At 45.5% G+C, this 26,813-nt stretch overlaps 1 protein-coding gene across 1 annotated transcript in view; it reads left to right on the top strand.

The window, feature by feature from the left end:
* ADAMTSL3 (ADAMTS like 3) overlaps positions 1–26,813 on the top strand; it is a 357,244-nt gene that overhangs the window by 45,471 nt on the left and 284,960 nt on the right. Inside the window, exon 3 of the mRNA XM_058736402.1 lies at positions 3,911–4,030. Coding sequence (XP_058592385.1) covers positions 3,911–4,030 — 120 coding nt within the window. The remainder of the gene's footprint in view (positions 1–3,910; positions 4,031–26,813) is intronic.

The raw sequence follows: 26,813 nt of genomic DNA, 5'->3' as shown, positions 1-26,813 counted from the left end.
AGCTCCAGACTTGCATATGACACAGCCAACCCAAGCTCTCCACTTGGATGCCACGAAGGCATGTCAGACGTCACGCGACTCAGACACAGCTATCGCCTCTCTGCCCCTCTCTTCCTGCTGGGGCTGCCCATCTGTGGTGTTCCTTTATGGCCTGCTGCTCAGGCCAAAACCCCAGAAATTATCTTTGATTCCTCCATTCTTCTTACCCACCAACAACTCTTGGAGGATCTGCTTCTGGCCTACTCAGCTCTTCCTTCTCCACGGGCATCGTTTCGTCCGGGGAGTCGTCTCTTCTCACCTGGATTAGTGCAGCCGCCTCCCAGCTGGTCTTTATGGCTCCATTGCTGCCTCCTCTAACCCATCCTCCATGAAGCAGTCAACCTTTGAGATACTCCTGGTGGTTCTCTAACCCCTTGCCTGGGCCCACGGTGCTCTGAATGTCCTGCCTCTTCCTTCCATTCTCTCTTGTCTCCCCTTCAGCTGCGCTCTTCTTCGTCCACATGGGATCAGCCTCACTGACTCGTTCTGCAAACTCAACTTTATTCCCCTATCACCCTGTTCGCTTCCTTTAGAGCACGTAGAACTTTCTTCCTCTTGTTTATGGATTGGTTTACATACTAGGTGTCTTTTCGCCTTAGAAGGTAACCTCCACAAAAACAAGGACCTCCTCTTTCTTGTTCCTCAGTGTACCCAGAGCTCTTAGAATGGTTCCAGGCATATAGTAGGTGCTCAGTAAATACATGTGGAATGTATAGGTCACTAAATATAAATCACTATAGTAGGGGGCCCCTTGTATTCAGGGAGCTGTTTTCAGGTGATGCTCCCAGACACCTCCCAACGACCCCCCCCCCCTTTTGGTAACTAGATCTGTGTCTTCACACATAGCTGCTCATGGGTTCTGGGCCTGGCTTCTGCTCCGTGGTGCCAGGCACACATGGCAAGTCTCCTTAGGCATTTAAAATTATCATCCTATGAACACTGAAGGCAAAAGAGGCAAGTCATAATTACAGCAACTAATTCTCATGGACTGTTCGCTAGGCATTTTAGTAATCAGGTTACCTGAACTGTCTTAAGATGAACTCCATCATTTTCTTGCAGTTGTGCAAGATTTCCCCTGAGCTTTACCTAGATGTGTTTTTCTTTGGTGAGAATAATTGATCTTTGACACATATTCAGACTTCCCAGGAAACATACACAGAAGTAAGAAATTGTATCATTAAATTCACCTCCTATTTCCACATGGACTTTTTTATTCCCATCTCACTGTTTTTTTAATTAAAAAATTTTTTTAACCTTTATTTATTTTTGACGGAGACAGATTATGAGCAGGGGAGGGGCAGAGAGAGAGGGAGACACAGAGTCCGAAGCGGGCTCCAGGCTCCGAGCCGTCGGCACAGAGCCCGACGCGGGGCTCGAACTTGTGAACTGTGAGATCGTGACCTGAGTCAAAGTTGGACAGTTAACTGACTGAGCCACCCAGGCGCCCCTCACTTTTGTTTTTTAAGCCTGATAAAATTGAAAGATTGGAAAAGCAGGTCAGAAAGCAGAAGGTAATCCGCCACAGCTATAATCAAGCTATTTGTTTTTCCTATGCTAATAAATACTGAGGAGTGAAAACGTTAGTACTGGAGAGGTTTTTGCTTTTTCCTAGTATTTCATGTTGAGAGCCATAAAAGAGCGCTAAGATGTGTGAGAGCCATGTTGTCTCTGTGGGGTCTGTGGTATTAGCTCCTCTTCCTTTTCCTTCCCAGGCCACTTAGAGATAATGTCCAGCAGTGATCGGAACGCTGGCTGGCCGGGTGTGATAGATGCAGTCTGTACCCCTGGCGGGGCCTGGACATACTTCCCTGCCAGACTCTTAACACCCCGGCTTTGCTGCAGGCTGCAAGTGACCCCATAACTTTGGCAACACAGCCTTCCCCACAGAAGCTGGCATGATAGAGAAAACCTGCCCAGAACACAGCGGTGGTCTGAACACTGAGGTGACAGGCCTGTGTCAAGGGAGGCTTTGCTGCTTAACAGAACTTTTACAGGTGACCTTCCTATTTTCCTCACTTCAGACTAGAGTAACCCAGACTCAAGCAAACCAGTCTGAGGGAAAGCAAGGGGGACGTGGGGATGCATGGCTCTGGGAAGATTCCTGTCACTCAGTTGGTGCTGAAACCCTCGTGTGAATGAAATTTAATAAGAAAATCTTGAAATGTTTGTGAACAGTCTAGGGCTAACCAAAAGAGAGAGTTATCTGTTCTATGTGCCTTCACAAAGGTATCACATACTGATTTCTCTCTCTCTCTTTCTTTAAAGTTTATTTATTTATTTTGAGAGAGAGAGAGCTTGTGAGTGAACACACAAGAAGGGCGGGGGCGGGGGGATTCCCAAGCAGGCTCTGTGCCGTCAGCACAGAGTCCAACGCGAGGCTCGAGTTCACGAACGGCGAGTCCATGACCTGAGCTGAAACCAAGAGTCAGATGCTTGACCTGACGCCACCCTGGCGCCCCTGCTTTCTCTTCTTAAAGCGTGGTGTTCAAAGGGATGTTTTGCTTTAACCAGAGTTCCTGCTTCAGTTTGAGAATGTGACCATTGGGGGAGCAGAGGTATTTGAGGGGTGCTTTTATTGCTCACTCTTCCTGTTTGCAGAGAGTATTTTCCTCAGAGTAACACCTGTGGCCTCTTGGATTCTTAACTCCTGCCCAAGCAGGCAGAGTGAGGTCCCCTGTGGGAGACGTAGTCCTTGATCGGTGTCCTTGGATCGGATGGGGCTGCACACTGGGGGCTCCCCACCTCCTGTGTCTCTTTCATCCGTTTTCAACAGTCGAGGCAGCGATCCTGGGAGACACCGTGTAGCCTCCAGCACCTTCTCGCTTGGGCTTCTCCAGGCTGGAGGTGATGCCAAGTGATGGTAGCAAGTCCACTGGTCGTTGTACCCAACCCATAGTGTCTAAGAGATGACGTCCTCCCTCCTGACTCCCCTCAACCCTGACGGCGGGGGCTTATGTCTAATGCTTCAGACGCCAGCGTATGAGCTTTTCCTTGAACCAAATGGAGTCTTCCTGCAAGAGCCATATTTATTTCATCTTGGATTTTTACATAAACATACAAAGCATTAGGAGAAAGTAAAGTCTCAAAGGAAATATGCCAAAACAATTAAACGTGGTTATTATAGGTTGAAGGGATCATGGGGCGATCTGTTTTCTTTTGTGTTCCTCCGTATCTTCAAAGGTTTCTTCGATGAATGTGGATTTCTTTTGTAGTCGGGAAAAAAATTTGTTTCTCACTCCTTCACCAAACAAAAACAGGAAGGAAGGAAGGAAGACAGGAAGGGAGGAAGGAAGCAAAAGAAAGAAAGTCCTAGAAACAATGGATTTGTAACAACAACACTTAATAATCAAGTTCACCGCAGGGCGCCTGAGCGGCTCAGTCAGTTGAGCCTCCGACTTCAGCTCAGGTCATGATCTGTCGGTCTGTGAGTTTGAACCCTGCATCGGGCTCTGTGATCACAGCTCGGAGCCTGGAATCTGCTTTAGATTCTGTGTCTCCCTCTCTCTGCTCCTTCCCTGCTCATACCTCTCTCTCTCTCTCCTTCTCTTTCTCTCAAAAGTAAATAAACATTAAAAAAAAAATTTTTTTTTTTAAATAATCAAGTTAACCACACTGTAGCTGAATCATTGGAGGGTTGTGGGGAGGAGGCAGGTGTCGGGGAATAAATAACCGTGTGCACCATTTTGAGGTGAAGCTGTGTGATATCCTAGCCTACCACTGCCTCAACACAGACACCTGGTGCGTCTCACCTTGGCCTTTACTAAGAGAGGTCACTTCCCTTTTCTTAGTACAGACTTTAGTGGCTACAATCACGGTTTTTCGGGGGTGCTCACTGGAGCCTCGTTTGTAACCAGGTGACCTTGCCTTTCAGACCGCAGCAGAGAAGTCTCCAGGAGCATATTTCCTTCCTGAGTTTGCACTTTCCCCTCAGGGAAGTTTCCTCGAAGACACGACCGGGGAGCAGTTCCTCACCTACCGCTATGATGACCAGGTAAGAACCTCATAAAAGAGCTTACCTTTGGCTTTGCCATTTGCCGACGGGCAGGAAGTGATTTCTCAAAGATAACTTCAAAATAATTGTATTTTCCCCCTTGGCACAGCTAACACAATACGCCTTTGACTCTCTGGAGGGATCCCGAGACTGCTGGCCTGCCCATGCTCGTATACAATTTCCTACACAATGTGTGGCTCTTGCTCTGGTGGGGAGGTTGGCTTGAGTCACTTTTTCTTATTTTCATCAGAAATATACATGACGGCTTCGTTCATTTTACTCATCACCAAATTTATTATTCAGTTCTGAAGTTGTCCGACAGCACTGTTTTCTGTTTTCTTTCTTTTTGTTTTTTAAAATATAAATTATTGTCAAATTGGTTTCCATACAGCACCCAGTGCTCATCCCAACAAGTGCCCTCCTCAATGCCCATCACCCATTTCCCCTCTCCCCTGCCCCCCGTCTACCCTCAGTTTGCTCTTAGTCCTTAAGGGTCTCTTATGGTTTGCCTCTCTCCCTCTCTGTAACTTTTTTTTTTTTAACCTTCCCTTCCCCCGTGGTCTTCTGTTAAGTTTCTCAAAGAGCACTGTTTTCTGATTAGGCATTAATTTTTTCTCTCTCTTAGCTTTCACCTCCTTTCTTTTAACTGTGCCGACATTGATTTTTTTTTCCCTTCCCAAGCCCATTTTCCAGAAGGGAACAGGGTAGGGGTGGCTGTGTGTGTGTGTGTGTGTGTGTGTGTGTGTGTGTGTGTGTGTTTCAAGGACTTCCCGATGGCTCACTGCGGAACAAGGCTGTGCCTGGCGGAGGCATGCAAGCTGGGCACTGGGCGCCGTGATTCTCTTCCACTCGAGGCTCACGTTGTCGCCTTAACGGCGTTAACGGTCATACACGTCTTTGAGGTCACTCACACCTTGTCTTCAGCAGTGTGGGTCAACTCTGCCAGATGCAGAGGGTTCTAGCTGGTAGGGCCTGAATTCACTGGGCGGTAGGGGAGGGTTTTGGAGGATTTGGCAGATCTTGGTACCCACAGGGCCGGGTGCAGATGCGGAATGGGGCTACACTGTGTTCTCAGGGCACACGATGGGGTGGAAGAAGACGGGCCTATGATCGAGGTGTCCTCCTCTGTGTGGTCAAAGCTGGCAAGTTCGGGCTTGAGTGCAGCAGCTGGTTCGCAGGTGGAAGGTCCTCCTCGGGAGCAGAGGCTCTGGCAGCATGGGCAGATGTGAGACGTGACAGCAGGGAGCGGTCCGGCTGTGGGCAGGCCGTTCCGATCCTCTAAGCTGCTGCTGAGTGGCCTGTGCTCGGGACATTTGGCCATGGGGCTGGGGTTGGGGTGAGCCTCACGGGGACCCACCTGTGGGCAGGGAGCTACCTGGGGGCTCAGGGGCAGGAGTGAGATAAAGACTAATTGTTTTTTTAAGTCTGTTTGTTTTGAGAGAGAGAGAGCAGGGGAGGGGCAGAGAGAGAGAGGGAGAGAGAGAATCCCAAGCAGGCTTCGCACTGTCAGTGCAGAGCACGATGTGGGGCTCAAACCCTCACACCGTGAGATCATGACCTGACCTGAAACCAAGAGTTGGGTGTTTAACCGACTGAGCCCCCCGGCTGCACCGAGACCAATTTTTAATAAAAAATTTCGACATGCAATCAGGATTTTCAAGTGTCTTGAGAAATGAGTGTGTGAATAGTTACTGTGGGCAGCAGGGCTGGGCAAGGGATGATCCCGTGTTCACATAATGGGGCCCAGTTAACACTTTGGATGGGCTTTGGGGCCTGGTTGCTACGTTCTCATTAAGTTGCTTTCTGCCCTTCTCCCTGGTGGATTTTTACAGGGCCTGTAATTTATGGCTCCTTGTAATCGAGAAATCAATGATCCAACAGGTTTTCATAGGAAAACTTCAGGGAACTAATTGAGAAGGCATTACGTGATAAAAGAGGGCATCTGGAAAACCATGAGCTATGTACTTTTTAATTAAAGAGTGGTTAATGCCCGCTCCAGGTTCTACAGACATTATCCTTAATATAATAACAGTGTACAAGCTGGAGGAAAGTAAGTTCCCTCAGCCTTTTCAAAAGGCCTAAAGAAGACTCTTTAAAAATTTTTTTTAATGTTTATTTTTGAGAGAGACAGAGACAGAGTGTGAGCAGGGGAGGGGCAGAGAGAGAGGGAGACACAGAATCGGAAGCAGGCTCCAGGCTCTGAGCTGTCAGCACAGAGCCCGATGCAGGGCTCGAACCCACGAACTGTGAGATCATGACCTGAGCTGAAGTCGGACGCTCAACTCACTGAGCCACCAGGCACCCCAGACCTAAAGAAGACCTTAAAAGTGTGTGGCATACTGTGGAAATGTTGTCCTAAGACATGGTGTTCCAAAAAGCCCCAGCGAATAGCATATGAAAACATTCTGTATTCTCCCCACTGTGTGTTTCCCTTAAGGGAAAGGAATAAGGTCACACTAGAACCAGTCGATAACAGCACCTGCTTTCTGCTAACGAAGACCAAGCAAACAGGCTGCACAGGCCTTTGCACCAAACTCGGTGTGTTTCCTGAATGAACTTCCAGAATGTTCTCAGCTAGAGACGATCCATCACCCCATGCCTTGGTTCCCTTTCCTCTTAACGCTGAGCGTGCTGGCTGCATCATACTAGGGGGAGCCTCTCGGGCAGAGGGACGAGAGAATGAGTCCAACCTCGCCCAGTGAGAGAACTCCCCTGGGTCTGCACCGTGCAGTGAAACATGAACACCAGTTAAGAGCATTGCTTCGGTTTTGAATCCCTGTTGTGACACGTGACCGCTTGACTTCCCTTGTGACTCTGGACCCGTTACTTCACTTCGCACGTCACCCTTCCTGTGTGAAATGCAGACGTGGACGGTCTCTACCCTGTGCAAATGCATTAAGGCTGAATGGAGGTAATTCATACAGGTGTCTCTGCACAGGGCCTGCTGCATGTAGGCACTGAATGTAGATACTGTTATTACTGATGCGCTTTGCAGGGGCCCCATTCGGAGAATCTCAGCTGTGCTTATGCTGCAGGAGAGGAAGAGGCATATTCTCCATTGGCATCGGGGGACCTTGAGCCATACTTAAATTAACTTATTAAGGCACGGCACGGTATAGGCAAGTGCACGCGTATCTGAAGGGGAGAACTTGACGAATTTTTAAATATCTTTATACCTGTGTCGTCGCGCCCAGATCAAGAAATGGAGCGTTTGCAACACCCTAGTTTCCTCCCACTGAAGAAATAACGCCGTTCTGGCTTCCGTCACGATTATACTTTTGCTTTTTATTTGTAATTTTACATGAATGGAGTCGTATAGCACGTACCCACACGTGTCTGGCCTCCCTCGTACGGCATCATGTCGGAGAGATTTGACAAGTTGGCGGGTCCGACATAATTTAGGCTTTGACGTCCCTGTAAGTTGTATTCTTTGGAACAAGTTGTCCCGTACTGGGACACCACGGTGAATTCGGTGGCATGAGGCATTGTTCCTGGCTCAGAAATTCCCCAGCTGTCCCTAAAAGGTTTTCAGGGCTGTTCCTCCCTCACCGAGCCCACATCCGGAGGGTGGTGGGGGGCAGTTGTCTGGTATACCTGTCACCTACCTTCCGCCCCCCGCCCCCATCACCTGCTGGCGTTGCCTGGCTAGGAGCAGGTGCGGGTGGGTGCGAGTGGCCGTCCAGGCTGGTGTCTGTGCTGTCACACTTGCAGATTCGTGCAGACGCCCCTTTCTGCTGGGGCAGCGGCCTGAAGCCAGAGTGACACAGAGAGCTTCTGTCCTTGAGGCTGCAGCCTGCCTCTGGAAGTGATAGCATCGGGACTGGGTTCCCGAGGATTGTCCTACCCACCGAGCGCTCGTTTGATGAAATGGGAAGCAGGCAGGTGGTAGATCGATATTTGCCGTCTTCACCCGTCCTCGTAGGGCTTTTTCGAGTATTTCATCCTGGCCTACTTTCCACGAAGACCTTTAAGGTCACCCTTCCAATGGCTCCTAGAGGAGGTGTCTGGAAAACGAATAACCCTGAGGCCAGTAAAGCACAGCTGTGATGTAGGCTGCGTTTAATGAGTCACATAAAAGGCGCACTATGGATCATGCGGGGGCCGAGCGGCTTCTGGTGCAGGAAAGCAGTGCCGAAGCCAACTGGGTAACCGTGTGGTTCGGGGCAAACCGGCTGGTAGTCAGGCAGCCCTCGTCTTGCTTCTGCTCTGAATTAGCTCGTAATTTAACAACGGTTTTCAGCATCCTTGCCGTCAGATTTCAGCGTCAGATTCTCCATTTGTTTTGAAAAACAAGGTGACTGTGTTGCATGGTCCGGATGCCTTCCACTTTGAAATTGTTGGGTTTTTTGTTTGTTTGTTTATTTTGTTTTTTTTTTTTTTTAAACTACAGCTAGAATAGTCCACACTGCAGAGTGCTAATTGGATCATTCCGATTCTCAAGGTGGACCTGCCAGCAGCACAGTAAACTGTTACTTAGAGAATCATAGAATTTTACAGCTGCCGTGGACCTTGGCTCAACGCCTCGTTTTACGAGTCAAGGAAACAGAGACTCTGGATGTATAAGTGACCAACTCAAGGACACCCAGACAGGTGTTTGAAAAAACTAAGACTGCTGCACTCCGATTTCAGGCTGCCCCTCTGAGATATAGCTGCCTGCTCCTTTCAAGAGAATCACCCAGAAAATGATCTCCTTTCCTCATAATCCTGCTTCTGCTGTTAAACCTTCGTAGACCGTACTAGACCCAAGGGAATGACTTAATATCGCTGAGTTGCTTCCTTAGCTCATTCTTAACTTAGCACCTTCAGGACTTAAGAATTAGCTATGCCGATGGCATTTATACACATGATTATTATCACACTAGGAACGACATTTTTCCTTCAAAGTCCGGGCGGAACATGGTAGCCGATGTTAAAATGGCGCTGACTTCCCACTTGGTGAGCATGTCCTTGCAATGGAAGCATCCTGACATTTGGTTGCATCAGTCATACAAGGTGGTCAACCCGTGTTCGGTGAAGGGCTTGTGGTCCAGAAACTTGTTAGCCCGCCAGCCTCTGGGGTAAATTCTTTTGTCATTGCTCATGGTGGTTTTGCAGTTTATCCCAGGGAGGACCTGTTCACAGGCAAACGGCTGAAGGCCGGTCGGTTCTAGGAAGCGGAGTCTTGAATTGTGCAGTTTGTTCTTTCTCTGTGGCCGTTGTGGCGGTCAGTCACGTCGCCCGTGTCTCCTTCCGGGAAGGAGGAAGGCAGCCCTCACCATCCATCCTCGCCTGTAGTGCACTGAAACTTTAAACTTGGGGCCTCCAAAGTTTATTATGGGGACAGATTTATTTATTTATTTATTTATTTATTTATTTATTTATTTATTTAATTTTATTTATTTTTTTTATTAAGTTTATTTATTTTTGAGACAGAGAGAGACAGAGCATGAACGGGGGAGGGTCAGAGAGAGAGGGAGACACAGAATCGGAAGCAGGCTCCGGGCTCTGAGCCGTCAGCCCAGAGCCCGACGCGGGGCTCGAACTCACGGACCGCGAGATGGTGACCTGAGCTGAAGTCGGACGCTTAACCGACTGAGCCACCCAGGCGCCCCCAGGGACAGATTTAAAAGTCTGTTCCAGGCTAGTCTTTCTTGGTGGGAAGTCATTTCTTTTTTTTTTTTTTTAAAGTTAGCGAAACTTGGGGCACCTGGAATGCTCAGTCCTCTAAGCGTCCTGCTTTGGCTTGGGTCATGATCTCACAGTTCATGGGTTCGAGTCCTGCGTCAGGCTCTGTGCTGACAGCTCAGAGCCTGGAGCCTGCTTCGGACTCTCTGTCTCCCTCTCTGTCTCTGCTCCTCCCCGACATGCACTTTGTCTCTCTCAAAATAAGTGGACGTCAAAAAAGAAAAAAAAAAATGGAGACTCTACATTGGCAAGAAAAAGTTAGTGAAACTCTTTGTCTTGCACAAAGTAGTCTTTTATTTTTGTGGGTTTTCGTTGTTGTTGTCGTTGTTGTGTGTGTGTGCGTTTAGTGTTTGTTAGGTGTAGGGAAATACGGAAGGTGTGTCTTCCCAGACCTTGTGGGTTTGCTGGAATACGCTTCCTCTTACTGGCAACCATCGTGGGATAAAAGGAGGTTACGCACGCTTAGGAATCAGCGCCCATGTTCGTTTTCCCGTGGTGCGTGCATGGTCTTCGCCTGCATACGTGCTGGTGTAACGTGTGCCTTGCCACCTTTCGAGGACGAGACACACAGAGGCAGAACAAAGCTTTAATAACTTGGACTCCAGGCAGGCGGGACAAGGCTGGGTGTTGAGTTAGTGGTGGGTTCTGACTTCCCCCAAATTAACCTAGGGTGAATTCCGATGTAAGCGGGTAGCCATGCAGAACACGCCTTGATTTCGTGTTGCAGAGGTCCTTGTACACCTGTCTGTACCCATCATGCCTTCTCCTCTGTGACCTTCTCAATTAGGTTCAGTTACTACCTTCAGTTAGGTAAGGAGCCCCTAATTTGGCGTGCGTTTTGTCTCTTCACTGCCCACGTTTAAGTGGATTCAAGATTTTTTTTTTTAAGTTAAAAATTCTGTTTCCTGCACTCTGATCTGTCACTTCCCTCAGTGACCAGTTGATTTTCAAATTCTTACTGTCTCTTGCTACTTTTCCCTATGCCCTTTAGCTCTTACAATCTGACTTCGCACACCTCCCTTGCCCTGCCCCAGCCTTGCCTTCGACGGGTGTCCTTTTTAAGAATTTGAGTTACATTCCCGAAATCAAACCCAGACTCTCACGTGACTCATTCCGTGTCTGTAAAATTGTGTACTTGTAAAATCCTAAGGCATTATGATGCTATGGATGGGGTCACAGTTGACTCTTTCCTTTCTTGGATGCCATTGACCGCCTGTTTGTGTGTGATTTCTGAGTTCAAAATGCCTCTCCAACTTGTGTTTTCTCTACTGTTTCCATTGCCGGGGAGGCGGAGGGCTGGGTCCGTGGCCCTGACAGGCATTCGGAATTATAGCAAGTCAGAGTGGGAAGGACATGTAGGGATTCTGTTTTTTCAGGTGAGGAGCCCCAGCCCCAGAGAGGAACAGGGTCTTACCCAAGATCACACAGCCAAGGCGGTAGCAAAGCCAAGTGCCTGTTCTTTGCCCTTAAGCTCAGTTAAGACATTTTTACATCTAATCTGTGGGAAGGAAAAGTATGAGAGAAATGTTTGAATGAATTTTTAATACTAGTAGTAATAATAATATATTAATAACGAAGTCTTTGTAGAGTCTCATTTCCAAACTTCTTTTAAAAGTCTTTTTTCTTAAACCCTTACAACAAACCTAATTTTCCTTCTCCTTAATGTAACTATTGACTTATGCATTTTTTTTTTCCTAAGGAGAAGAAATCTGTTTGCTGTGAGTACGTCTTTCTCGAAGGAACTTCTTCTGAACTTTTCACGAATATCTTGGCGATGAGCTTCCTGGTGGTTCAGCTGTTGGCAGGCCTCAAGAAATATCACTTGACATTTCCAAGTTATTTATGTAATAGTTTGTAACTTGGGAAGTGTATACCAACTTCTGAAATTTCTGGTGGAGGAAGATAGACACAGCCCTCGCACGTATAGGGTATCGTCAGCTCCTTCCCCCGTCAAAATGAACGCTCGCGTATTCTCCAGATAGGAGAGTTTCCGTGTTGTTTCTGGCCTGTGTGGCTAATGTTTTTAAGCAGCACGCCATTTGAGCTTGAATAGCTCATTCCTTTGTTAGTGAGTAATCTTGGTCAAACGCAGTTATGCTCCTTAAATATTCCAAAGATTTAGCGATCTAATGAGAAAGCGAGCTCATGGTCTGTGAGGAGAAGACAAGAATGTGTTAATTGGGATAACTTGTACTCTGTTCCCAGTCGAGGCACAGAGCAAATACATGAATATTGTGCATGCGGCGGGACATGCTGTTCTGACCGGCTCTGGCACACGTGAACTCTGAATTTCATTATCATTGAGCTTTTTGCAAATCAGCTGTTTCTCAAGCATGAAAGAATGGGGTCTGTTATTGGAGACTCGGGCTCTGGCTTTTGAACTATGCAGACACTTTCCTCTTCTAACGCTGTCTTCCTGGACTCATTTTGGGGGGGGTGGGTACTGTGTATTATTATTATTTTTTGTCACTTTCACCAGGTAGGTTACATGGTGGGATGGGTATGGGTGGCGTAAAGGTCAAGACAGCCCCAAATGCAGCTTCCCCGACAAGTCACGAGTGCTGAGAGACGGGTCCCGTCCTGACAATGCCCTTGCTGTCTGTGCTCAGACATCCCGTCTCCCTGAGAGCAGGCTGGTCCCTGCTCAGAGATGCTCTGTCTTCAAGCACCGCGAGACTGGGTCACTTCAGGCAACTCCACTGCGTCACCCTCTCCGCTTGGATGAAAGTAAGTGCGCTCACCTCTCAACCTCTCATCTCTGCCGCCGAACACGAGTTCCTCTGCAGTGGATGCCAGGGCTGGTATTCTGCTGTGGCAAAGGCAGAGGTCTCGTTCGTGTCTGCCATCTTGGAAAAATGCGGGACTTGGGACAAGGAGCTGTACTGGTAGCCTTCCTGTGAGGATGAGGTGGGGGCTGGGGGGAGCCGTCTCGTTTCTTTCTTTGGTCAAGGAGAAAAACCAGAGATCGAGAGAGCCACAAAAAAGAGGTGAGTTTATTTGTAGGCCAGGGGAGAGAGAGAGAGAGAGAGAGAGAGCGAGCGAGCCATGTCCGGCAAGAAAAGACATAGGGCTGGATGTGGAGGCAATAATGGAATTTATTCCCTATCATGAGGGATTTTAAGCATTATGTTTGGATTGGCTTATTTGGAGTTTGGAAATGTTTCCTTTTGTTGGGCCAATTCTGGCCTACGTCGCAGAAGTGCAGGCATGGCTTGCAAAGAGGCTCCTGACGGACTAAGGCTCTGTGAGGCTCGGGTCATTCCGTGGACACACCGTATTTTCTTGGATCTGGATTGGGGGGGGAGCCGAGGAATTCTTGAGGGCTCTTTCGGGTGGTGGGAAAATCGCTGTGCCAGGCGGATGCCTGGGGCCAGGTAGAGAAGTTTCTTGAAAGTGTCTGTTGTGTTGCTCTGTATATTGAGTTACTGTTTATAACGCTCTTCGTATGAGTTATGTAAGCTTCTGTAGGGCCGCCAACTGTCTCGGTTTTCTTGGGACCAAGATGGCCCAGGCAGACTGGACTTGTGGTCCTCCACCTTCACAGCCTGGACTTGACTGTCCCCTCTTGGGCTGCGGTTACCAAGTGGGATCTGTGGTCCCGAGGCGGGTGCTGCTGGCTGCTGTACTTGGTAGGACATTCCAAGGGCGAGTGGGGGACAAGCATGTGGCTGTTAGGGATGCCCCACGTGGATGTCCTCTGGGCACTGCCTCCCAGTGAATTTCCGGGCCTGGTTTTACCTACGTGTCCTTTCTCGTGGCTCTTCTCCAATGGCAGACATTGCGCAAAGTGTCCCAGTTCTTGGACCATCGCCCTCTGCCTCTTACGCCCCGTGTCTCTCCCCTGTCATTCATGCGAGCCCTTGTTTGTGTTCTAGTTCAGTCATTATGTCGTCAGGGGAGCCCCTGATGCTGTCCTTGCCTTCCCTTCCCACCCAGGTGAGACTTGGTCTGCTTGCTTGCTGGCTTCCTTCCTTTAGCATCTTAGGAATTATTTTCTTACAGCATTTCCTGCCTCCTGAGCGGACTGTGACCTTCCTGGGTGGTGGCGGGGATTGTAGGGGGGCGGGGGGTGAGGAGAGGAGAAGGCGGCTGTGGTCTGAGTGGGCACTTGGGCAGTTTGAACTTCTAGTGCTCGTCTGGGTGGCTCGTTTATCCAAACAGCAAACCCCGTGGGGATGCTGCATCACAAACGGTTCCAAGAAACCCAGTCCAGGATCTGAGGTTTGGAGCACTTTCTGCTGAGCCTCACGTCCCCGGGGTCAGCAATGATAGTCCTGGACAGTGACTGATGGCCTTTAATATTGCCTCTTCCCAGAAGTGATTCCAGTCTCTTCGTCATTCTGCACACACACAATTGTTTTGGACAGGTTTCCACTTCTGAAAGTTAATAACGTGTGGCTGCTTACATGAATACATTCGAGTTGTGTAGAAATTAACGAACATCACATAACGTATGCCTCCCTTCCCAGGGCTGGGTCTAGCTAATGAAGTACTTTCTCCATCAGTCTTCCCTCATCCCCTTGGAGGTTCTCCCATCGATTACTCATCCCCAGCCCCCAGCACGGCGATAATTTCCTCCCTTGACTCTCCCTCTAGGCTCTGAGCCCCTTAGGGGCAGGGGCTTCTGCGTCTTTTCGCCATTATACTCTCAGATCTGACTCACAGCCTGGCACAGAGTAAATGCCTGGCGGACATTTATTTGTTGAAGGTTCTATCCCTTGTCAGAAACCTTAAGCGGGCCCCATGTGTGCCCTCCTCTGAGAGTTCAACCCCTGAACAACATTGACGTTCTTACATAGCTTGGCCCGGGCTACCTGGCTTCTCTTGTCCCGCATTTCCTTCTTTTTTTTTTTTTTCTTTCAACTTTATTTATTTTGAGAGAGAGAGAGAGAGAAAGAGAATCTCAAGCAGGCGCCATGCTGTCAGCACAGAGCCTGATGCAGGGCTCGATCCCATGTGAGATCATGACCTGAGTGGAAATCAAGAGTCAGATGCTTAACTGACTGAGCCACCCAGGCACTCTTCCCCCATTTCTCTCATGTGCCCAGTGCTGTAACCAAACCGGACCTGCCTTCTTGAACCTTTGCCTACGCCGGACCCTTGGCAGGCCAAGCTCATCGGTGAACATCTGTGACTCCTGCAATGCCCACCATAGGTACTGTCTCCTCCATCCGTCTCCAGGGAGGTCGTCAGTGTATAGTCTTTTTTTTTTTTCCTGCTCTTTGGTGAACAGCAGCTCATTCTTGCTTGGGACCCCAAGGCTTCATTTGGGTTTGTAATTATTTACATGGACATCTTCTTTCTTCTGGATTGAGAGCAATTCTGGAGCAGGCCTGTGTGACTTCTCTGTGTCTCCTGTGGACACAGAGTGAATAGAAGGTCTATTTCCAGGGGTGACGAGACTTGACAAAATTCTGATTACACCTTTGTTTCTGAGTTTTCTTTAAGGAATAAGATAAATTCTTCAAAAATGTTCATTATCCTTTGTCATAACAGAGTCTATCTGGATTTCTTTCTTGTGTGTATGTGTGTTCAGTCCTGTGTGTTCAATCCTGTTCTACCTGAAACCGAGGAAATAATTTCTTTCTTCCAAACACTGTTAGTCCAGAGGCTTGGATGGAGAGTCACATCATTCTCTTTTTGGACACTGGCTGTTCTGCCTCTAATTCTCTGCTCTTTCCACATGGCAGGTCACCAAGGACAGTACTCCTAGTCCACTTAGATGATGCCTTCTCTTGATCCCTTCCCTCTGGCATTTAATGCTGACAAGCTTTTAATTCTGCCAAGTTCAAAATGGTTGAGCAGAGTTTCCTTTCTGATCAGGACAAGGCAAGGTTTTGGACTCAAAATTTTTCCTGTATATTAGGTTTACGCTACATTAAAATATACACATATCGAATAGAGCAGTGATGTGTTAAATGTATGCATTAAATGCAGCCATGCTCCATTTAAAAACCTAATCCCAAACACGCTGTGCCCACGAAAGATAAATGATGCTTTGCACTGTGGCCTTTGTGTTTGGCGTCCGTGCTGGCAGCTGCAGGAAGTCTAAGGAGGGTTATTCATTCAGGGACTCATTCAGACGTTCCCTCAGCAAATATCGAGGGACTCTCTACAGCGTGCCAGACACTGTGCTGGGTGTGGGATGAATAATAATGTGAGAAAGGATTGTCTCCAGGGGACCTCATGCAATTCCAGTTGAAGACTAGAGAAGTGGGGGCTTTTTCTTTTTTGGAGAAGATTATAAGATATAGATAAGATTCTAGTTGCCCTTCAGTAAGTGACCTCCATGTACAGGCATATTGCGTGTGCGTTATAGTTACAGCTACTTTGCAAAACAATCGTCTGTGTTTGCTTCAGGAGCACATCTACTAAATTACCAATACAGAGAGTATTAGCATGGCCCCTGTAAGGTGAGATGAAGTTTGTGGAGAGTTGAAAACAAAACAAAACAAACCCAAGAGCTAATATATGGGAAGAGAGAGAATAAGGTATAGAGGAGAAGGATGGGAGCTAAACTTCTTCCTATTCATCTGTCTTAGACATTTTACTCTGGAATCTGCAGAAGTTTTTACAAAATTGTAAAATGACATTAGATTTAAAAAGTATAATCTCTACAAATCGAAAATAAAGAAACAAAGCTAAAGAAAAATCTGTGCTTTCAGTTGGTGGCATTAACCGCACAGAGAGAAGAATTATTCCAAGTGACTTTAACACATGTAAGTTTGACTCTATGTGAGTATATCCAAGGACAAAGAGAACTAAAAACGATAAAACTTTTGACGGTAATCTTATTGTGGGTGGCAGCATTTGAAATGCTGCCTGAGACCACTGTGTGGGTATTGTGGGATAAAGCAAATGAACAATGCAAAAGTGATCATCCAATATATTTCTGGTATTCTTGAGAGCCCAGCTTCTTGGTGTGGGAGAAATGAGAGATGGGTGTAAAAGAGAAATGAAAACCTGATAGTCCTAAAGTTGAACTGTAAGTATCTGTAAGAACCCCTGAGGAATTTGATCTTAAACAAAAGTAACAAAATAGGATGTGTTTTCTAGCTCCATTCACTGAAAAGTTTTAGAAACAATGACCAAATGACTAGCTTACCTGCAACGGCACCCCTAGTGCCCAGATTATGGTCTCTAAATATCATTTCCCACTTAGCAGGACCTGGGACTCATGGGACAATGGCTTGGGGATGGAAATCTGCAAAATGAGACTGGAAACATTATGTAATTAACTCTGGTAATCAGGATTCCTAGAACTTCATCACAAGGACGCAGGAGCCAACTTGGCATAGGCTCTTACGAGCATAAAATGGGACAGTCTGGGCATCAGTAAGAATAAAAACGACATGGCAGCGCCTGGGTGGCTCAGTCAGTTGAGTGTCCGACTTTGGCTCAGGTCATGATCTCACAGCTCGTGAGTTCGAGCCCCGCGTCAGGCTCTGTGCTGACAGCTCAGAGCCTGGAGCCTGTGTCTCCCTCTCTCTCTGGGACTCATTCTAACCCACTCAATCCTAACCCACTCACATTCTGTCTCTGTCTCTGTCTCCCTCTCTCTTCTGTGTCTCCCTCTCTCTCTGGGACTCATTCTTTTTTTTTTTTTTTTTTTTAATTTTTTTTTCAATGTTTTTTATTTATTTTTGGGACAGAGATAGACAGAGCATGAACGGGGGAGGGGCAGAGAGAGAGGGAGACACAGAATCGGAAGCAGGCTCCAGGCTCCGAGCCATCAGCCCAGAGCCTGACGCGGGGCTCGAACTCACGGACCGCGAGATCGTGACCTGGCTAAAGTCGGACGCTTAACCAACTGCGCCACCCAGGCGCCCCTCTCTGGGACTCATTCTAACCCGCTCAATCCTAACCCACTCACATTCTGTCTCTGTCTCTGTCAAAAATAAATAAACATTAAAAAAAAAAAAGAATGAAAACGACAAAGGATTTAAATATATGAACTGTGTTTAATTCCCTAAATTAATAATGATAGCGAAATGCATTAATCAGTGTTGGTGGGTGCAGTCGTACCACTGAGTGACCAGTGGTAAACGAGGAAAATATGTCTTTACAGAAGTATTCCATCTATTAAAGAAGGGATGATAGAATGAGATGATCATTTTGCAACCGCCAAGGCACTGATGGTTCTAAGCACAGTATATCAATACCTGCTAATGAGATCATAAAAAGAGACACCTAAACATTGTGTGTCTCTTGATGAAAAACACAATACCATCTATGAAGTACTCTTGCCCTCTGTGGTTCCTACCCCCCCACCCCCGCCCCATGTGAAAATCATGGCTCCAGATCTAACATCCAGTTACAAGGAATCCAGCGTTCAGAGAAATGTGTTAAACCAAGCCATGGTTCTGCAACCACTAATATCCAGACAGTGGGAAACCTTACAGGACAAACAGCCCAGTTTCTTCAACAAATATATTTTAAAGGAAGAAAAAAACACAACAAAAAAAGAAAAGAGTAGATGGGGAACTGAAATGATCAAATGAAACTTAAAAGATACATCAAGCATTTGCAATATATGGACCCTAGTTGGATCCTGACTTTAACTAACTAATTAACTAACTAACTAACTAACTAACTAACTAACTAACTAACTAACTAACAGGAGTTACAATACCATTGATGATATAAGAAGATTGGAAAATTAATATTTTATTGTCAATTGCTAATTTTTAAGCTGCGAAAACAGTATCATGATCATGTTAAGGAAGAATATCTTTTATAGATGCCTATGAAAATATTTACTGATGCAATGACACGATGTTTTGTATTTGCTACAAAATAATGGGGGAAGGTGGGTAGTGGGTGAGTCAAGATTGGCTTTGGGTTGTTGATGGGGGGGCTGAGTGAGTGGCCCTTGGGGTTCCTTATACCATTCTATCTTTACACTTGAAAATGTCCAGAGTAAAAAGTAAAAAAAAAATTAGCAATTACAGAACAAACAACAAGAAAATAAACCCTATGTTTATTTATGAAACCCAACGTTCCTATGAGGTGGTGTCATTGCATTATTAGTAAGGAGCCTGCAGGTCTGGAGGAGGCAATGACCTCACCAAACCCAGGTCTTGCTCAAGGGAAAACATCTTTACTTCTCATTGCCCTAGATCACATACCTAAAATTAAACAATGCAATTTAAACTATATCAGATTCTCAAGAAAATCAATCAATTTAGCAGCAAAACATTTTATAATTAGTTGCCTCTTCTATAGGTGTTTCTTAACTGTGTGGCCCCTGACCTCTGTCACATTGAAATATGAGAGAAAATAGTTCCCTGTTTTGTCCAACATTGCAAGTATCATAAAGTAAAGTTTAATTTTATTCGTATTCCATTGGGCCTGGTAAAAGCATCCCATGATGGTTCACACATTCTGACACTAGCACATGTTTGAGAAGCATTGATTTAGGGGTTGGTGACAAAAGGTATTGGATTGTCAGCATTTACAAAGGTTAGAATGTGTCAGTGAGCCTTACACTCCGAATAGCTATGTTAAGCACTAAAATATTTTAATGACAGAAAATATGCCCTGCTATTGGCAGTGAAACTGTGTTACCATTAGCATATTTTACAAGTTGAGTCTATTTTGTGTTCTGACTTGAAGCAGCTTAATTTCCTGCCCCATTACAGGATAGTGCTCTTATAACATCAAGTAAGTGTCCCAAATTCAGCCCATTTTAAGACATGGATTTATAATGCCATGAACTTAGTGTAAACCTTTAGCTAAAATGTTTTAAAAGCATATTTTTTCGTCAGTGTTCAGTCTTACAATATTCTACTCATAGTTTTTAAGTTAAAAAAAAAAGACATCATTAAACTTGCCAGATTTTATCGTAGAATATTAGAATAAGAGCCTGCAAAAGAAATGCAAAAAACATTTGTTCTTTCCCAGGTTCAGATGAGTATAGAAAAATATTTCTGTACAGCTTAGTTAGTGATTTTTATATTTTTATTTTTTAATCTTATAATTTATTTAAGTAAAAAAATTTTTTAAATGTTTTTATTTTTGAGAGAGAGAGACAGAGACAGAGACAGAGACAGAGTGCAAGCTGGGGAGGCGCATAGAAAGAGGGAGACACAGAATCCGAAGCAGGCTCCAGGCTCCGAGCTGTCAGCACAGAGCCTGACACGGGGCTCGAACCCACAAATTACGGGATCGCGACCTGAGCTGAAGTTGGACATTTAACCAACTGAGCCACCCAGGCTCCCCATAATGTTGTAATTTATTTAGATGCAGCATATTTATTCTTTAATTTAGCAAAGTGGACTGGACCCGGGATTGGAGCTATTTAGCATCGCTGTAGGAGGTTGCCTTGAAGCTCAGTTTTGCCTGCCATGCATGATCTTGTGGCTAGGCTCTACACCTGCTAGGGCCAACTGTTGCCACGTGCCATAGGAAGTCTTACTTTAAACAACCAGAGTTCATCTGATCAGCAATATCATTAAACGCCTGGCAGGCCTTATCATTCGTGAACGTTTTGTGGTGTTGGACCCAACGGCCATGTTGTCTTATCCATATGTGCACCCTGGTGATTCAGACTCACGCATTCCTTAGTAAAGGATTTGGGTGAATAAGGTTCCTTGCCCCAGGGGTCTTTGAGAGATCTCCCTTCCCAACTCCTAATTCAGCCACTCGGTTATTACCCAGATCCAGATAGATCAGCCTCTCAAAGAAATACAAGCAAGGAATACCCCCGAACCTACAAAACGTTCTGCAGTTTGCGAGAAGGGGACCTCCACTCCTCTAAACGCTCCTAGATGTTGGCTTCCTGCAAAATAGGTGTGCAGCCAGAAACCTAAGAAACATGGGACACTGACTTGTCTTTTTATAAGAGGTTGCCCCCGTGAAACTAGCTTAGACCAGTTTACTAGCTTAGACTAGACTAGGAGGCAGGGTGGCCTGAGGTGACAAAGGCTGGAAAGGAAGAGGCATGATTTCGGGTGAAATCAAGACGCAGGAGAAACCGAGCGTTCTGGAGTCAGCAAGACATCAAAGCTGTGGAGACAAGTGTCAATAGTCCAGTCACACAAGAAAAGGACAGGGAGATAAAATTGATGACAAGGAGACTGTAACTATGTTGTAGAGATGGCAGAGAGCCAACCGATGGACTCAAGAAAGAGGTGAGACGGAAGAGACGAAAAAATGAAGTAAAAGTCTTAAGACATCTTTGATTTACTAAGAGCTCACGAGAAAAAGAATCCCCAGAACTCACTCACTGTGTCGATCGTGAGATGTATTGCATTGTGATTTCAAAAATCGAAGAAAAAAGAAAAAAACAACTATGAAAAGTGGCATTTTAGAATTTAGGAAACACAGAGATAGAAAAAAAATCAGATAAGGAAATTGACACAGGCCACATTCTCTGAGCCTAATGTGAATAGACATTAGGGGAGATATTTTGAGATACAAACTGTAAACGTTTAGAAATCTTAAGATATTCTCCCAAAGCAATTATCGACCAAGGAGAAAATACAAACTACAGTGATACACTGTGTAGGAAATAACAAAAATGAGAATATCTCAAAAGTTATAATGTCACTAGAATCTCTGGTGGAGAAGTGAATATTTTACCTCGAATACTTTCAGTAAATGTGAGCACTTAATATATTCAACAAGTGGTATTGGAACAATTGGTTAACTATTTAGAGAAAGTTAATTTAAACCTTTACCACATGCCAAAATAAATTCCAGATGGATTGAAGAGTTAAATAAAAATTAAACCATAAAAATATAAAAAGGCCATAAAAGTAGATGTTTCTCAAATTTCTAAAAATTACAATAAGAAACTCACAATGAAGGGAAAACGAAATGTATTGATGGATTGGTCTACTTAGAAGGCTTAAAATGGGTATTTGTCGAAAAACATTCAAATGAAAAATTGAAGAAAAGTGACGTGTAATGGAAGTGATGTGAAACTGCTCACTATACAAAATAAAGTTTTTTCAGGTAGGCAAGAAAAATGGAAGGTAGTAGATGAATATTTTAAAGGAAAAGAATCCATTCTTCTGTTTGGAAAGCAAGTGGTTAGCAATCCCAAGGAGAGATCCAACTTATAAGCGATACGATGTGAATTCAAGCAATGACCAAAGAGCATTTTTACCCGTAACATTAAAGGAAAGAAAAAGTATGAAAACCCCGTGGTGAAGTTTGCGGGGGCAGAGATTAGGTGTCTCGTGCTACTGAAATAAATACAGGGCTTTCGATAAGCAGCTTTGCAACATATCAAGACCCTCAAAACTATCTTTACTTTCGGATCCAGCAAAATGCCTTTCCTGGGACTTTTCTCAGGGGAATGCTCTAAGTGAAACAAAATGTTTTATGCAAAAATACATTAATATCATCATTATTTATAACATGTGAAACTCAGAAACAGTCCAAATCTTTGTAAAGAAATGGCTGAGTAAATTATGGGATCTCTAAGATGGAATATTACAAATTTTTATTATATTTACACTTTTGAAATAACATGGGGAATGTTAATATTACATCCATAACTTAAAAGATCAGGTCATAAAATCTTACAAGTCTCCAATTTTATTCATAACATGAACAGAAAGAAAACATCAAGAGACACCTCAAAATGTTAACAGTGGTTGTCTTTGGATGGTGGAATTATGAATGTTTTAAATTTCCTTTTCAGTGGCTTTCTCAGTTTTTCTGCAAGTGAGGATATAATACTTTGATCTGGAGCACATGATAAATACTCTTTCTAAGTGGTGATGAAGGAGCACTCCGGAGGAGTGACTAACCCCTGTGCAGGCTGGGGGCAATTTTCACAAACAGGAAGGATGGGGGAGTTGACCTCCAGGACTAAATACTTATTTAAGAGTGTCCACCTTTTTCTGTGTCTGGTGGGGAGTCCCCTTCTAGTTTTTCTTTGAGGAGCTTCACTAAGAGATGCTGACAGAGCTTAACTTCCCATTTTTCTTTTATAGAGAAAACTCTGTTGTCTTGTGGAACCCCCCCACCCCCGCCCTTTTTTTTAAATTCCTTTTTCAGAACAGGTAAGTCTACAGGATTCGTGCTTGGGCAATGCATGCACTCAGGTGTTCATTTTCACCTGCACAAACCCACATACGCCCATGCCCCTCCTTCGAACGTTTGGGTGAAACCTTTTAGTAAGGTCAGTATGAATACTCATCTATCAGTACAAAACTGGTCAAGAGTTGGTTTGAAATCATAACTTGCTTTACTCCTTAAAGTTGCTCAGATCAAATCATTTAATGGAATATTTTTGTGAGTAAAAAAAGGTATAGGGGCGCCTGGGTGGCTGAGTCGGTTAAGCGCCCAACTTTAGCTCAGGTCATGATCTCATGGTTTGAGTTCAAGCCCCACGTGGGGCTCTGTGCTGACAGCTCAGAGCCTGGAGCCTGCTTTGGATTCTGTGTCTCCCGCTCTCTCTCTGTCCCTCCCCCGCTTGTGCTCTGCCGCTCTCTCTCAAAAATAAATAAGCATTAAAAAAATTAAAAAAAATTCACTGGGAATAAATACTATACCCCTGTGGATCTCCATTGGAAAAAGACCACCCAGGACTATGGTTTGGCTTTAATCTCTGAGGGACAGAATTGTCACAGAGCAGGGCACCTAGTGGAGTGGTTGGTACCTGACCTACAGGTCCTCACCTTTTTCTTTAAGAGATGCATGATGTCTAAAAACCAAAGTTAAAAATCTAATGTTTAAAAATGGCGTGGAACTTTGTAGAGGGTGCTGGGTTGCTTATGAGTGCTGACTGCCTGGAGGAGGGCTTGCTGACGAAGCCAAGAGCCCTGGCCACCCACGATGTGCCCAAACGATGGATTTTTCTAGGCGGGAACTCTATGCCTAAAGCCTGCAGGGTTGAATCTGAAATGACATCCAGAGCCTGCAGTGGTAAATCTCTTGAGAAGGATGGGCTGGAGAATCTTCTGTGGAGCGGGGCCCAGGTCACTCCGTGTGGCAAGGACAAAGGAAGGGGAAAAAGGCCGTCGGAAGCTGGCATGGAGACTGGGGTAAAAGAAACCGTAGCACAGTTGCACAGCAAAGGAACAACCAACCTCAGGGACTCGGAAGCTTAGCAGTTGGGAACATTTAACAACACAACAAACTTACTCATTGCTTTTATAATAGTGAGTGTTCCCAGAAATGATCCTGAGCACCAAGAAGGTGTTAAATTATTTTCATCCCTGTCTAAAGGCTGTCACGTGTCCTTTCCATTTAAAAAGAGCTAAACTAAAAATGATATTTGGGAGAGCGACTGTCTATTACCTGGAAAATAGCTAATTTTCCAACTGGTGTCAGATAAATTAGTTATCGCTGTATTTTATCTAACAGATGCTTCCTCTGGCAGATCAAAACATACATGAGTCAAACTGGGATTTAAAAGAACAGGTTGGGGGCGCCTGGGTGGTTCCGTCGGTTAAGTGTCTGACTTCAGCTCAGGTCATGATCTCATGGCTCATGAGTTCGAGCCCCGTGTCGGGCTCTGTGCCTACAGCTCAGAGCCTGGAGCCTGCTTCGGATTCTTTGTCTCCCTTTTTTTCTGCCCCTCCTTTGCTCACACTCTGTCTCTCTTTGTCTCTCTCTCTCTCTCTCTCAAAAATAAACGTTAAAAAAAAAAAAGAACAGGTTGGGATTGATGTTATTCCTTAGAGATGGATTTTCCCAAAAAATTCTGTTCTGTTTCAATAATAATGGGCAACAATAAGAAAGGGTCATTGCTTCTACATTTATTAACGAGTTTGGGTCGCGAGAAATCTTCTCGGACTATATTAGAAGTTGTGTAAACAAAGTTCAGCTCTGTTTTACCCAGCTGATTATATTCCATAAAACCATCATTTGTGTTCCACTGACATTTCATGGCATTTATTGACTTTTCCTCACTTGTACCAGATTATCTTCCCACTTCTCACGTATGGTTGGATTTTCATCAGAACATCACACATGCCTATTTCTCTCTCTTCGTGGGAAAGGGGTATGTTTCTTTAGAAACTGACAGCTTCGGAGACGGTGTTGCTCTGAATGTGATTCCCGTCAGGTGGCAGTGAGCGCAAGTAATGGGTATTGTCATAAATGACATTTAGTTCATTGGAACCCGCCGAAATGCGCTGGAGAAACGATGGCCCCTGGAAAGAGCACAATCCCGCATTGTATTGGGAAGCACACTCTTCAGGAATTCCTGTGCTGGCATTTATTACAACCCGCCACATCATTTCCATTTTCTGCGTTTCATTAAATTGACCGTCTGGGTGTAATCACAAGAGTGAAATGGGAAATGTAATGTAAAATGTCTCCTTACACCCTCCTGAACAGAAGTGAACGGCGTCTTTCATTCAATCAAGCGAGGTGAGCGCCTCCTATGCCCCGGCTCGCAGGGGAAAAAACGAGTTAACAAGACAGGTTCTGTGTCTTACCTGGTCCTCAGCCCAGCAGAGAACCTGAGTGGACACAACCAGTGCTAATGTGATGCTGTGACAGAGGTGTCGATAGAGAGTATCACGGGGGCGAGCGGTGGAGGCAGGGATGTCCACGAACTAGGCACCCACGTTGGTGAGCAGAGACCGTGAGTCACGGCCTCTAAGTGCAATTACAGTTCTGGGGCGGGTGCGAAGTTCATTGTCTTCCGGCATTTTTGTGGGCTGCGCGCATTATACGGGTGGAATTTAATGTCATTTTAACTCACCAGAGAAAGTTTGTGGGTCTAGAGGTTTGGAAGGTAATTCGCTCGGCAGTGTGCTCCATTTTCGTGCAAACCTTTCAAACGATTGCGCCGTGCTCGCTAAGCTTTGTCTGATGGAAGCTGTCTTGCTGTTTGGAGGAGACGGCGTTGATTAAATTTACAGGGGGATGACTTTATTTAAAAATCCCCTCTAGTTTGTTGACAGCACTCATGCTTCATAAAACAGGGTGCACGGTCCTGAATTTCATATGAGTAAAAATTTATTAATTTTGGCGTCTATTTTGAATGCTTTAGATCATGTACTTGGCTTAGCGCCCAGCAAAAGCAGGAGAGTGACTCTGACATCAACCGCAAAACAGCCCAGGGACTCCTTCCCGCTGGATAGACATCTGGAATGGTACATGAGGAGTAGACATCGCAGACGGACACTTAATTAAAGGCTGGTATTCAGACCGGAGGAAAGTGTGGTGAGCCTCCTAGCATAAAGGGAATAATGAGTCTCTGCAACAAAAATTAATTTTTTTTTGTATTTTATACTAATGCTCTACCGCTTGAACCAGTTTCACCGTAAAATACAAACTATGAACTCATAACGACATTAAGTCCAGATAGTAATTTTTACGGCAACAATTTACGAGGCATCTGTGTGGGTTCCTTAAAGGGGAAAAAGTCTTTGACGTGTATTTTGCAGTTTGTGTGCAAAAACAGAAAAATCCCCTCTTGGGTGTGGGATCTCTTTGGGATCTGAGTGAATATGGCAATTGTAAGGATTTTATGGAGTCATCTATTAGGTTAATCTGGGTATCAGACTAACTGGTGGAGATTATTCCATAGATAATGACACTGACAAGAATAATAATTTAAAACAATGACGTTTTGTTAATTTCTAAAAAAAAAAAAAAAAATTCATCCTCAAGTTGTCACTAAGCTTGTATGGGCGTAACTGGGGCAGAGCTGGGAAAGTCAGGGACGGGAGTGCTAGCTCCCTGTTCCCGGAGCTGTTCATACAGGGGTCCCACGACCCCATAGCTGAAGCTGTTCAGCATCACAGCACCTGTGCACCTGTCTTGTGATAAGCTGTCTCTGCTGACTTACACCTGCCCACTCAGGTACAGGTGTAACCACTTGGGGAGGGCGGATGCTCAGGAAATAGTCCCGTGGTTTCTAGATATGGGCACCGGGCATAAAGGAATTAGAACATCTCTCCTCTAAACCGTGCAGGCACAAGTCATCGTTGGAGCTAAGAAGAAGCGGGTCTCCTTTTCAGACTCCACGGGGCATCAGGCTCAGCCCTCCCCCAAACAATTCCCATCTCACCTTGGGAATGACGGCTGCGGGGGGTGGAAGCATCTTTTTTTCTGGCTCCTTCTCTGCTAGCGGGGTGGGCGAGAGGTGTCATGCTCCATACTGCATCTCTGGTAGGAGGTCATCCATCCAGTGGGGCCTCTACTC

This window comes from Neofelis nebulosa, chromosome 7 (assembly GCF_028018385.1).
Source record: "Neofelis nebulosa isolate mNeoNeb1 chromosome 7, mNeoNeb1.pri, whole genome shotgun sequence".
Classification (NCBI taxonomy): Eukaryota; Metazoa; Chordata; class Mammalia; order Carnivora; family Felidae; genus Neofelis; species Neofelis nebulosa.
This window is presented reverse-complemented; position numbering and strand designations above follow the sequence as displayed.